The 13,782-nt window shown below is 42.6% G+C and overlaps 1 protein-coding gene across 16 annotated transcripts in view; it reads left to right on the top strand.

The window, feature by feature from the left end:
- aplp2 (amyloid beta (A4) precursor-like protein 2) overlaps window positions 1–13,509 on the top strand; it is a 140,709-nt gene extending 127,200 nt beyond the window's left edge. For 7 of the 16 annotated variants that reach the window (XM_071360298.1, XM_071360297.1, XM_071360284.1 and 4 more), the window contains 4 exons: window positions 5,170–5,252; window positions 10,255–10,335; window positions 11,736–11,891; window positions 12,532–13,509. In XM_071360298.1, coding sequence (XP_071216399.1) covers window positions 5,170–5,252; window positions 10,255–10,335; window positions 11,736–11,891; window positions 12,532–12,633 — 422 coding nt within the window. In that variant the 3' untranslated portion in view covers window positions 12,634–13,509. The remainder of the gene's footprint in view (window positions 1–5,169; window positions 5,253–10,254; window positions 10,336–11,735; window positions 11,892–12,531) is intronic. The other 9 variants (XM_071360293.1, XM_071360290.1, XM_071360292.1 and 6 more) reach the window with 2 other exon arrangements.
- The last annotated feature ends 273 nt before the right edge of the window (window positions 13,510–13,782 follow it).

Here is a 13,782-nt window from a genome sequence, read left to right as displayed (position 1 = left end):
TAATAGGGTATCCAAAAAGTAGGGCCCTAATAGGGTATCCAAAAAGTAGGGCCCTAATAGGGTATCCAAAAAGTAGGGCCCTAATAGGGTTTCCAAAAAGTAGGGGACTACATATGGGTTCCCGAGTGGCACAGCGGTCTAAGACACTGGATCTCAGTGCAAGAGGCGTCACTACAGTCCCTGGTTCAAATCCCGGCTGTATCACATCCGGCCGTGATTGGGAGTCCCATAGGGCGGCGCACTATTGGCCCAGCGTCGTCCGGGTTAGGCCGTAATTGTAATTAAGAATTTGTTCTTAACTGACTTTCCTAGTTTAATTAAAGGTTCAATAATAATAAACATAGTGAGTAGGGCATCAATAGGGACACTAGAGACTATAGGGACACTAGAGACTATAGGGGCACTAGAGACTATAGGGACACTAGAGACTATAGGGGCACTAGAGACTATAGGGACACTAGAGACTATAGGGACACTAGAGACTATAGGGGCACTAGAGACTATAGGGGCACTAGAGACTATAGGGGCACTAGAGACTATAGGGGCACTAGAGACTATAGGGACACTAGAGACTATAGGGACACTAGAGACTATAGGGACACTAGAGACCGTCCTATACAATGTTATTTCTATGTCTGGAGCTCTCTGTCTGTCTCTGGCTCTGTCGCTCTGTCGCTCTGTCTCTCCTGCTCTGTCGCTCCCGGTCTCGCTCTCCCTATCGCTCCGTCTCGATCGGTCTCACGCGGTCTCTCGCTCTGTAAAGAGACTAGAGAAACCATTTTTCTCCACTTCTCCTCTCTCCCGAGTCGTCATCACATCCTCAGTCCATTTATCAAAGTCATTTTCCTAATTGTTTCACCCAGTCTCCGGTCTGTTCCCTCCGACCCCTCTCTCCTTCCCTGGCGCTCTGCTATGAGCAGCTCCGTCTGGAGGGGAGGGTTCCACTGATCTACAGGCAGGCACAAAGTGGCCCATTTTCTCTACTGTCAGACGGAATGAGAGGGGGACTTATGTCTGATTTGGGTTTAACATGGTGCTCTAGCTGGACTGTGTACGGTCAATCACAGAACCTTGTTTGCACTCTAAATGAACCCCAATATAGTGCACTACTACAGGGCCCATAGGGTTCACTGTATAGGGAATTAGTGCTGCCATTTGAGACTGGCCCTATATGACCTCTGTTAATATTCTAGATAAAAGCCAGGGCCTTTTCTGTTAATATTCTAGATAAAAGCCAGGGCCTTTTCTGTTAATATTCTAGATAAAAGCCAGGGCCTTTTCTGTTAATATTCTAGATAAAAGCCAGGGCCTTCTCTGTTAATATTCTAGATAAAAGCCAAGGCCTTTTCTGTTAATATTCTAGATAAAAGCCAGGGCCTTCTCTGTTAATATTCCAGATAAAAGCCAGGGTCTTCTCTGTTAATATTCTAGATAAAAGCCAGGGCCTTCTCTGTTAATATTCTAGATAAAAGCCAGGGCCTTTTCTGTTAATATTCTAGATAAAAGCCAGGGTCTTCTCTGTTAATATTCTAGATAAAAGCCAGGGCCTTTTCTGTTAATATTCTAGATAAAAGCCAGGGTCTTTTCTGTTAATATTCTAGATAAAAGCCAGGGTCTTCTCTGTTAATAATCTAGATAAAAGCCAGGGCCTTCTCTGTTAATATTCTAGATAAAAGCCAGGGCCTTTTCTGTTAATATTCTAGATAAAAGCCAGGGTCTTCTCTGTTAATAATCTAGATAAAAGCCAGGGTCTTCTCTGTTAATATTCTAGATAAAAGCCAGGGCCTTTTCTGTTAATATTCTAGATAAAAGCCAGGACCTTTTCTGTTAGTAATCTAGATAAAAGCCAGGGCCTTTTCTGTTAGTAATCTAGATAAAAGTCAGGGCCTTTTCTGTTACTAATCTAGATAAAAGCCAGGGCCTTTTCTGTTAATATTCTAGATAAAAGCCAGGGCCTTTTTTGTTGATATTCTAGATAAAAGCCAGGGTCTTCTCCTGGTACAATAGCTTCTGCTGTGTTGTGATGGCAACACACCTGTGCAGTGAACTGTAGCTGTGTCTGTCTGCATTTTCATTGTTTGTGTTTTGTTGTTGTCTTGTCGAACCAACCGCTGGCTAGTCAACAGATGAACCTATTAGCCTAGTGCTCCTGTGACACTCTGTGATGGCACGTACACTAACAGATACTGACAGTGTCTGCTCTGACATCAGCTCTGCAGCGGTCAACCATCAACAGGGTTGGGGAGTAACAGATTACAGAAAAATATACAGTGGGGAGAACAAGTATTTGATACACTGCCGATTTTGCAGGTTTTCCTACTTACAAAGCATGTAGAGGTCTGTCATTTTTATCCAGAAAAATCCAGAAAATCACATTGTATGATTTTTAAGTAATTAATTTGCATTTTATTGCATGACATAAGTATTTGATCACCTACCAACCAGTAAGAATTCCGGCTCTCACAGACCTGTTAGTTTTTCTTTAAGAAGCCCTCCTGTTCTCCACTCATTACCTGTATTAACTGCACCTGTTTGAACTCGTTACCTGTATAAAAGACACCTGTATAAAAGACACCTGTCCACACACTCAATCAAACAGACTCCAACCTATCCACGGTGGCCAAGACCAGAGAGCTGTTTAAGGACATTAGGGATACAATTGTAGACCTGCACAAGGCTGGGATGGGCTACAGGACAATAGACAAGCAGCTTGGTGAGAAGGCAACAACTGTTGGCGCAATTATTCGAAAATGGAAGAAGTTCAAGATGACGGACAATCACCCTCGGTCTGGGGCTCCATGCAAGGTCTCACCTCGTGGGGCATCAATGATTATGAGGAAGGTGAGGGATCAGCCCAGAACTACACGGCAGGACCTGGTCAATGACCTGAAGAGAGCTGGGACCACAGTCTCAAAGAAAACCATTAGTAACACACTACGCCGTCATGGATTAAAATCCTGCAGCGCACGCAAGGTCCCGCTGCTCAAGCCAGCGCATGTCCAGGCCCGTCTGAAGTTTGCCAATGACCATCTGGATGATCCAGAGGAGGAATGGGAGAAGGTCATGTCGTCTGATGAGACAAAAATAGAGCTTTTTGGTCTAAACTCCACTCGCCGTGTTTGGAGGAAGAAGAAGGATGAGTACAACCCCAAGAACACCATCCCAACCGTGAAGCATGTAGGTGGAAACATCATTCTTTGGGGATGCTTTTCTGCAAAGGGGACAGGACGACTGCACCGTATTGAGGGGAGGATGGATGGGGCCATGTATCGCGAGATCTTGGCCAACAACCTCCTTCCCTCAGTAAGAGCATTGAAGATGGGTCGTGGCTGGGTCTTCCAGCATGACAACGACCCGAAACACACAGCCAGGGCAACTAAGGAGTAAGAAGCATCTTAAGGTCCTGAAGTGGCCTAGCCAGTCTCCAGACCTGAACCCAATAGAAAATCTTTGGAGGGAGCTGAAAGTCTGTAATGCCCAGCGACAGCCCCGAAACCTGAAGGATCTGGAGAAGGTCTGTATGGAGGAGTGGGCCAAAATCCCTGCTGCAGTGTGTGCAAACCTGGTCAAGAACTACAGGAAACGTATGATCTCTGTAATTGCAAACAAAGGTTTCTGTACCAAATATTAAGTTCTGCTTTTCTGATGTATCAAATACTTATGTCATGCAATAAAATGCAAATTAATTACTTAAAAATCATACAATGTGATTTTCTGGATTTTGTTTTAGATCCCGTCTCTCACAGTTGAAGTGTACCTATGATAAAAAAATGACAGACCTCTACATGCTTTGTAATTAGGAAACACTGCCGATTTTGCAGGTTATCAAATACTTGTTCTCCCCACTGTATATATTATCCGTTACGTTACCAGCAAAACTATTGTACTCAGATTACAGATACTTTTGAAAAACTAGCTGATTACTGAGAGGATTACTTTTAAATTCAGGATGTTTGCGGGAAAAAAATCTTTGACACTTCTCTGTTTTCGGCGCAATTTATTTTTCAACTCGAATCAATGAGCCCAATCAGTCGTCCGTGACAACACAATCATAAACAGCAGAGTAGGACTGGCTAATAAGTCCTTCGTTTTGGGGTTATGCTCAGGTAACACAACTTCCATATAAGTCCTGTTCTTGAGGATCAAGGGGTGTAACATTTACTGTAATGACTGGGATTCTGATAGACTTTGGTTTTTAACGTGACGATATAATTTAATCGTATTATTATATGTAGTAGAAAGCGATGGGTTAGAAGAAGCCGACATAAAGTAAAATTTAACATCCATATATGGTCGGCTACGTAAACTTCAACATTGATTTATCCTGAAATAGATGTCGTTCAATTGGTAATATACATGTTTGTCTTCTTCTAATGCCTCTTAAAGGGGACAGTAATCTAAAAGTAACTGAATGTAATCAGATTACTTCGCTGAGTTTGGGTAATCTAAAAGTTACGTTACTGATTAAAATGTTGGACAGGTAACTAGTAACGGATTACATTTAGAAGGTAACCTAGACAACCCTGACAATCAACACAGACGATTGTTCTCCACTAAGACCAATCATTCAGTAGTGGTCTTAACCCTGACCGTCTTCACCTCTCTCTCTCTCTTTCTCTCTCTCTACATCTCTCTCTTTCTCTCTCTCTCTCTCCAGCCCTCTCTCTCTCTGTCTTCAGCCCTCTCTCTCTGTCTCTCTCTCTCTGTCTTCAGCCCTCTCTCTCTGTGTCTCTCTCGCTCTCTCTCTCTCTCTCCGTTAATTTATTCATGGTGTATCTTCTTTGTGTGTATTCTATGTTATTTATTTACCGTCTGGTCCCTAGCTTCGTATTTGCCTCTATACTCCAGTTAGTGGCACCCAGTAGATTCTATAAGACTGAACTGAGTTCTGGAAGTTGTTATTAATGAAGAAGGTCAAAGGACACGGAGTTTAGACCATGGAACTGTTTCCTGTAAAGCTGCTGAACCTCCGGACTAAAGAGGAAGCCTGAGGCTCTACACAGAGGATGGCGCAACTATTAAGAATGTGGTATATTGAAGCAAGAATTTGATTCCAACAATATCATCAGTGAGTCCAGTTGGACTACAGTCACACAAACCCCACTGTCTCCCTCTCTATTTTCTGTTCCTCTAATCCCTGACCTCGAACCTCTCTCCTGCCCCCTACAGGTTCAGGGATGTACGGCCAGGACGGGCTGATCGGCGCCGAGGAGAGGATCATCAACAGCAAGCCCAAGATCAACAACAACATGGTGAGAGATCTGTCTGTCTGGCCGCCTGTCTGGCCGCCTGTCTGGTCGCCTGTCTGGCCGCCTGCCTGTATTTTTCTGACTGTGCTTCCGTCCGTCCGTCCGTCTTTCACCGCTATAGACATCTTGTATACAGTATAACTTCAGTGGTAACAGCACAAGTCAGAGTAGACTGCTGATCACCTGATCAATAATCAATGATAGTGGACAGTGTCTGAGATCCCCTCTTCTCAACTTAATGTCCTTCTGCCCCTTAAATACAGTTCCTTCAGAAAGTATTTACACCCCTGGACTTTTCCCACATTGTTGTTGTCGTTACAACCTGAATTCAAAATGGAGGACATTTAGATTTTATGTCATTGATCTACACACAAAAGCCCGTAACGTAAAAGTAGAATTACGTTTTTAGAAATGTTTACAAATTAATAAAAGCTGAAAGGGGGAAAGGGGGATACCTAGTCAGTTGTACAACTGAATGTATTCAACTGAAATGTGTCTTCAGCATTTTAACCCAACCCCCTCGGAATCAGAGAGGTGAGGGGGAGGCTGCCTTAATCAACATCCACGTCTTCAGCGCCCGGGGAACAGTGGGTTAACTGCCTTGCTCAGGGCCCGGGGAACAGTGGGTTAACTGCCTTGCTCAGGGCCCGAGGAATAGTGGGTTAACTGCCTTGCTCAGGGCCCGGGGAACAGTGGGTTAACTGCCTTGCTCAGGGCCCGGGGAACAGTGGGTTAACTGCCTTGCTCAGGGCCCGGGGAACAGTGGGTTAACTGCCTTGCTCAGGGCCCGGGGAACAGTGGGTTAACTGCCTTGCTCAGGGCCCGGGGAACAGTGGGTTAACTGCCTTGCTCAGGGGGCAGAACGACAGATTTTTACCTTGTCAGCTCTGGAAATCTCTTGAGTCAATAAGTATTCAATCCCTTTGTTATGTCAAGCCTAAATAAGTTCAGGAGTAAACATTTGCTTAACAAGTCATATAATAAGTTGCATGGAGTTTTCCATGATAAAAAATAAACGTAGTGGAGCTATAAGCACAGGCCAAACCCTCGAGGAAAACCTGGTTCAGTCTGCTTTCCACCAGACGCTGGGAGATGAATTCACCTTTCAGCAGGACAACAATCTAAAACACAAGGCCAAATTTACACTGGAGTTGGTTACCAAGAAGACAGTGAATGTTCCTGAGTGTCCGAGTTACAGTTTTGAATTAAATCTGCTTGAAAATGTATGGCAAGACCAGAAAATGGTTATCTAGTAAATGGTCAACAAACAATTTGACAAAGTTTGAAGATAATAATTGGCAAATATTGCACAATCCAGGTGTGGAAAGCTCTTAGAGACTTACCCAGAAACACTCACATCTGTAATCACTGCCAAAGGTGATTTTAACATGTATTGAATCAGGGGGTTGAATACCTATCTAATCAAGATATATTCGTGTTTTATTTTACATTACATTTTTTACAAATGTTACTATTTTTCTTCCACTTCGTGTTTTGTGTAGATCGTTCAACCAATGACAATTAAATCAATTTTAATCCCATTTTGTAACACAACAAAATGTGTATAAAGTCAGGGGGTGTGAATACTCTCTGAAATGACCCTAAAACAACTCAGGGTTCTGGTGAATAGGCTGGAATATCCAGATATGATAGTAGATCAAGTATATCTAACAATAGATAGTAATAAGTAATATATATAGTAGTATAGATAGTAATATATATATATATATATATATAGTAGTATATCGTAGTATAGATAGTAATATATGTAATAAGTAATACATATATATATATATATATAGTAGTATATCTAAATATAGATAGTAATATATGTAATAAGTAATATATAGTAGTATAGATAGTAATATATGTAATAAGTAATATATATATAGTAGTATAGATAGTAATATATGTAATAAGTAATATATATATAGTAGTATCTAAATATAGATAGTAATATATGTAATAAGTAATATATGTAATAAGTAATATATATAGTAATATATGTAATAAGTAATATATATAGTAGTATAGATAGTAATATATGTATTAAGTAATATATATATATATATATAATAAGTAATATATATAGTAGTATAGATAGTAATATATGTAATATATATATAGTAATATATCTAACATATAGTAGTATAGATAGTAATATATGTAATATATATAGTAGTATAGATAGTAATATATGTAATAAGTAATATATATATATATATAGTAGTATAGATGGTAATATATATAGATTGTAATATATAGTAGTATAGATAGTAATCTATGTAATAAGTAATATAGATAGTAATATATAGTATATATAGTAATGTATGTAATAAGTAATATATATATGTATAGATAGTAATATATATATATATAGTAGTATAGATAGTAATATATATTACTTATTACATATATTACTATGTATAGATATTATTATTATTATATATATATATATATATATATATATATATATATATATATATAGTAATGTACCTGCTTAGCTCTGATATATCATCAAGCTCTAGATGAGATGCACCATCCTATAGTCCATGGATCACCACTAAAACAGAGAGGATATAGTCCATGGATCACCACTAAAACAGAGAGGATATAGTCCATGGATCGTCACTAAAACAGAGAGGATATAGTCCATGGATTACCCCTAAAACAGAGAGGATATAGTCCATGGATCACCCCTAAAATAGAGAGGATATAGTCCATGGATCACCCCTAAAATAGAGAGGATATAGTCCATGGATCACCCCTAAAATAGAGAGGATATAGTCCATGGATCACCACTAAAATAGAGAGGATATAGTCCATGGATCACCCCTAAAATAGAGAGGATATAGTCCATGGATCACCCCTAAAATAGAGAGGATATAGTCCATGGATCGCCACTAAAACAGAGAGGATATAGTCCATGGATCGCCACTAAAACAGAGAGGATATAGTCCATGGATCGCCACTAAAACAGAGAGGATATAGTCCATGGATCGCCACTAAAACAGAGAGGATATAGTCCATGGATCGCCACTAAAACAGAGAGGATATAGTCCATGGATCACCACTAAAACAGAGAGGATATAGTCCATGGATCACCACTAAAACAGAGAGGATATAGTCCATGGATCACCACTAAAACAGAGAGGATATAGTCCATGGATCGTCACTAAAACAGAGAGGATATAGTCCATGGATTACCCCTAAAACAGAGAGGATATAGTCCATGGATCACCCCTAAAATAGAGAGGATATAGTCCATGGATCACCCCTAAAATAGAGAGGATATAGTCCATGGATCACCCCTAAAATAGAGAGGATATAGTCCATGGATCACCACTAAAATAGAGAGGATATAGTCCATGGATCACCCCTAAAATAGAGAGGATATAGTCCATGGATCACCCCTAAAATAGAGAGGATATAGTCCATGGATCGCCACTAAAACAGAGAGGATATAGTCCATGGATCGCCACTAAAACAGAGAGGATATAGTCCATGGATCGCCACTAAAACAGAGAGGATATAGTCCATGGATCGCCACTAAAACAGAGAGGATATAGTCCATGGATCGCCACTAAAACAGAGAGGATATAGTCCATGGATCACCACTAAAACAGAGAGGATATAGTCCATGGATCACCACTAAAACAGAGAGGATATAGTCCATGGATCACCACTAAAACAGAGAGGATATAGTCCATGGATCACAGTATTTCACAGTAGCTATCTTCTTTCTGCATGCTCTCATTTACCAGAAGCATCACGTCTCCTCCTTCCTCTTGGATCCTGCAGATGAATGTTTGTCATGTGTTTGTCATGTGTTTGTCATGTGTTTGTCATGTGTTTGTCATGCAGATCCAAGGCCAAGTGTATAACTGTGTTTGTGTAATGCAGTCATGTGTTCTTTTTTAAATGTTTGTTATGCATGACAGTATTATTGTTTTTGCACATGTGGAGTCCAAACACAGAACAATCAGAGTTAAAACATTACATGAAACTATAAATGGTTGTTTGGCTGTAGCAGGAACCTCTAGGTAACCTAGACAACCATAAACATGTGTTCTAAAGAGAACCTCTAGGTAACCTAGACAACCATAAACATGTGTTCTGAAGAGAACCTCTAGGTAACCTAGACAACCATAAACATGTGTTCTGAAGAGAACCTCTAGGTAACCTAGACAACCATAAAGCCTCTGATCTTTACAGACTGAACACACAACCAGTCTCTATGCTTCTCTGCCCCCTTCTCAACCAACAGACACGCACTATGGTAGATAGGTGTACATGAACACACAATATTCCATATCACACACACACACACAATACTCCATATCTCACACACACACACATACACACAATATTCCATATCACACACACATACACAATACTCCATATCTCACACAATATTCCATATCTCTCACACACAATAGTCCATATCACACACACACACACAATACTCCATATCACACACAATATTCCATATCACACACACACACATACACACACACACACATACACACAATATTCCATATCACACACACATACACAATACTCCATATCTCACACACACACATACACACAATATTCCATATCACACACACACACACACACAATACTCCATATCACACACAATATTCCATATCACACACACGCACATACACACACACACACATACACACAATATTCCATATCACACACACATACACAATACTCCATATCTCACACACACACACACACACAATATTCCATATCACACACACATACACAATACTCCATATCTCACAATATTCCATATCTCTCACACACAATATTCCATATCACACACACACACAATACTCCATATCACACACAATATTCCATATCACACACACACACACAATATTCCATATCACACACACACACACACACACACACACACACTACTCCATATCACACACACACACACCCCGAGCCATGTCAGCGGTGTAACCTGGGCCCTGTGTGTGTGTGCTGTCAGCAGGTGGTTGATGAGACTCTGGATGTAAAGGAAGTGATATACAGTGCTGAGAGAGTCAGCGTTATGCATGGTGATGAGCTGGTGAGTACAGCACAGTGCCCCCATCTGGTTAACATGGGGAACTGCTGGTGAGTACAGCACAGTGCCCCCATCTGGTTAACATGGGGAATTGCTGGTGAGTACAGCACAGTGCCCCCAACTGGTTAACATGGGGAACTGCTGGTGAGTACAGCACAGTGCCCCCAACTGGTTAACATGGGGAACTGCTGGTGAGTACAGCACAGTGCCCCCATCTGGTTAACATGGGGAACTGCTGGTGAGTACAGCACAGTGCCCCCAGCTGGTTAACATGGGGAACTGCTGGTGAGTACAGCACAGTGCCCCCATCTGGTTAACATGGGGAAGTGCTGGCAGGAAGGGGCGGGATGGGGGAAGGAAAGAGAGGGAGGGATGGGGGAAGGAGAGGAAGAAGCGAGAGGGAGGGTAGGATGGAGAAGAAGCGGGCGGGAGGGTAGGATGGAGAAGAAGCGGGAGGGAGGGTAGGATGGAGAAGAAGCGGGAGGGAGGGTAAGAAGGGGATAAAGGGGGAAACCAAAGCGGCATTAAGTCCCTCTGTTTATTCATAGTGGGAGAAACTCCCATCTACACCAGGTTTGACTCTCCCATGTTGCACCATCCTGACGGGACTTTCTGCATGGATGCATGTATGTGTTGGAATGTACACAGGTTCCACTGAATGTATTTATCCACACAAAGAGCTGAGGCACCTCAGCATCTGTGTGAGTGGGACCAGACAGATCCTATGGCTGCCTGTAGATGGACTATTCATCCTGCATCAAACTCAATGGGTTATTACCATGACAGTGCTTTACATATAGTCACCGTAAGATAGTTATAAATAGCCTGATTGTTCAAGATAAAGATTGTTTTTTTAATATATCATGCATGTCTTATAGTGTTTGTTCTTGTCTTTACACAAACTAACTCTCTCTCTCTGTCTCTCTGTCGCTCTGTCTCTCTGTCGCTCTGTCTCTCTGTCTCTCTGTCGCTCTGTCTCTCTGTCTCTCTGTCGCTCTGTCTCTCTCGCTCGCTCTGTCGCGCTCTCTCTCGCTCTGTCGCGCTCTCTCTCGCTCTGTCGCGCTCTCTCTCGCTCTGTCGCGCTCTCTCTCGCTCTCTCGCGCTCTCTCTCGCTCTCTCGCGCTCTCTCTCGCTCTCTCGCGCTCTCTCGCGCTCTCTCTCGCTCTCTCGCTCTCTCTCTCGCTCTCTCGCGCTCTCTCTCGCTCTCTCGCGCTCTCTCGCGCTCTCTCTCGCTCTGTCGCGCTCTCTCTCGCTCTCTCGCGCTCTCTCGCGCTCTCTCTCGCTCTCTCGCGCTCTCTCTCGCTCTCTCGCGCTCTCTCGCGCTCTCTCTCGCTCTCTCGCTCTCTCGCGCTCTCTCTCTCTCTCTCTCGCTCTCTCTCTCTCGCTCTCTCTCTCTCCTCTAGGAATCCTACCGCCCTCTGGGCGAGGACTTCAGCTTCGGGAGCTCTGCTCTGATTGGTCTGCTGGTGATAGCGGTGGCCATAGCAATGGTGATAGTGATCAGCCTGGTTATTCTGAGGAAGAGACAGTACGGAACCATCAGCCACGGCATTGTGGAGGTGAGCTGCGACATCACACACACACAGTACGGAACCATCAGCCATGGCATCGTGGACCAACGCATACACACACACACACACACAGTACGGAACCATCAGCCACGGCATTGTGGAGGTGAGCTGCGACATCACACACACACAGTACGGAACCATCAGCCATGGCATCGTGGACAAACGCATACACACACAGTACGGAACCATCAGCCACGGCATCGTGGACAAACGCATACACACACAGTACGGAACCATCAGCCATGGCATCGTGGACAAACGCACACACACACAGTACGGAACCATCAGTCATGGCATCGTGGACAAACGCATACACACACAGTACGGAACCATCAGCCACGGCATCGTGGACAAACGCATACACACACAAGCCAATGCATATGGTGCGTAAACACACACACACATACTCAACACGGTACTTGTAGCTCAATCCATTCTCTAAGGTCTCTGTACTCTGGATAATAAGTTATTTTTGCTCAGGTTCTAGTTCACCCCTGACCTGACCTCGAAACCTCTGTACTCAGATAACCTCTCTGCTCAGGGCAAATAACCGTCCGTAGAGTTTGATTACAGGACTGTTGATACCTTTAAGCTCTGCCTATTTCACCCCTGACCTGTCCTGTGATAGGTTGACCCCATGCTGACCCCAGAGGAGCGCCACCTCAGCAAGATGCAGAACCACGGTTACGAGAACCCCACCTACAAATACCTGGAACAGATGCAGATCTAGGATTCGCTGTGGCACCAAGCAGAGAGGAGGGGGCAACATACTACTGACCAATAACAAAACATACTCCTCAAAAATCATTTGCATAATTACATCAGATTACAATACATATATTGGATTTGTTTTAAACTGATCCTTGACAAAATCCTGCTAAAACTACTGCTACTACTATACAGCTCCCTTTGAATCATGTGGTTTCTTTTAAAAAGGAGATGTACCTATCTCTACGTTTTATATAATATGTGATTTTAATTATTAATTATTACGATTACTCTCTGAAGATCAAGATGTATTACATTTCTTCTGATGTTTTTATTTTTTATTGTTGTTTTTAAAAACATGCAACAAGGTAAAAACCAAGCCACGCATGAAAGACTGTGACAACATAGCGAGGGGGACACTAACGTTTTCTTTCCCATCGTACCAGTGTCCCCCTTCTGACGGTCTTCTCATAATAACTTGTTGTTGGTGTCTTTTTCAATAGATTGCTTGTATATGAAGGTTCTTTGTACCTAATTAAATGATGTATAGTAAAACTACAAATGAGGAAAAAGAATGAAAACAAAATCATGAATTCAGATACTTTCTATTCTTTGTTATGATTACAAACAAAATATACATAAACAGTTTAAAATTATATATATATATATATAGTAGCTGTTTTTATTCCACCAGGGAAGATGTTGAGCCTGTGGGATGGTGGCTGGGTTGGGATGTTTTGGTGCGGGCATGATGCGGCCAGACAGAGGAGAGTAGACAGACAGACAGGAGAGTGGGCAGACAGACAGGAGAGTGGGCAGACAGACAGGAGAGTGGGCAGACAGACAGGAGAGTAGACAGACAGACAGGAGAGTAGACAGACAGACAGGAGAGTGTGCAGACAGACAGAGACAGGAGAGTGTGCAGACAGACAGAGACAGGAGAGTGTGCAGACAGACAGAGACAGGAGAGTGTGCAGACAGACAGAGACAGGAGAGTGTGCAGACAGACAGAGACAGGAGAGTGTGCAGACAGACAGAGACAGGAGAGTGTGCAGACAGACAGAGACAGGAGAGTGTGCAGACAGACAGAGACAGGAGAGTGTGCAGACCCCCAGCTGATCTCACACAACTCAGACCATACTTACCCCTTATTACCCCCTGACCCATCTCA

Source organism: Salvelinus alpinus, chromosome 22, assembly GCF_045679555.1.
Source record: "Salvelinus alpinus chromosome 22, SLU_Salpinus.1, whole genome shotgun sequence".
Classification (NCBI taxonomy): domain Eukaryota; kingdom Metazoa; phylum Chordata; class Actinopteri; order Salmoniformes; family Salmonidae; genus Salvelinus; species Salvelinus alpinus.
Note: the sequence above shows the minus strand (reverse complement) of the source record. Positions and strands in the feature narration are given on the sequence as shown.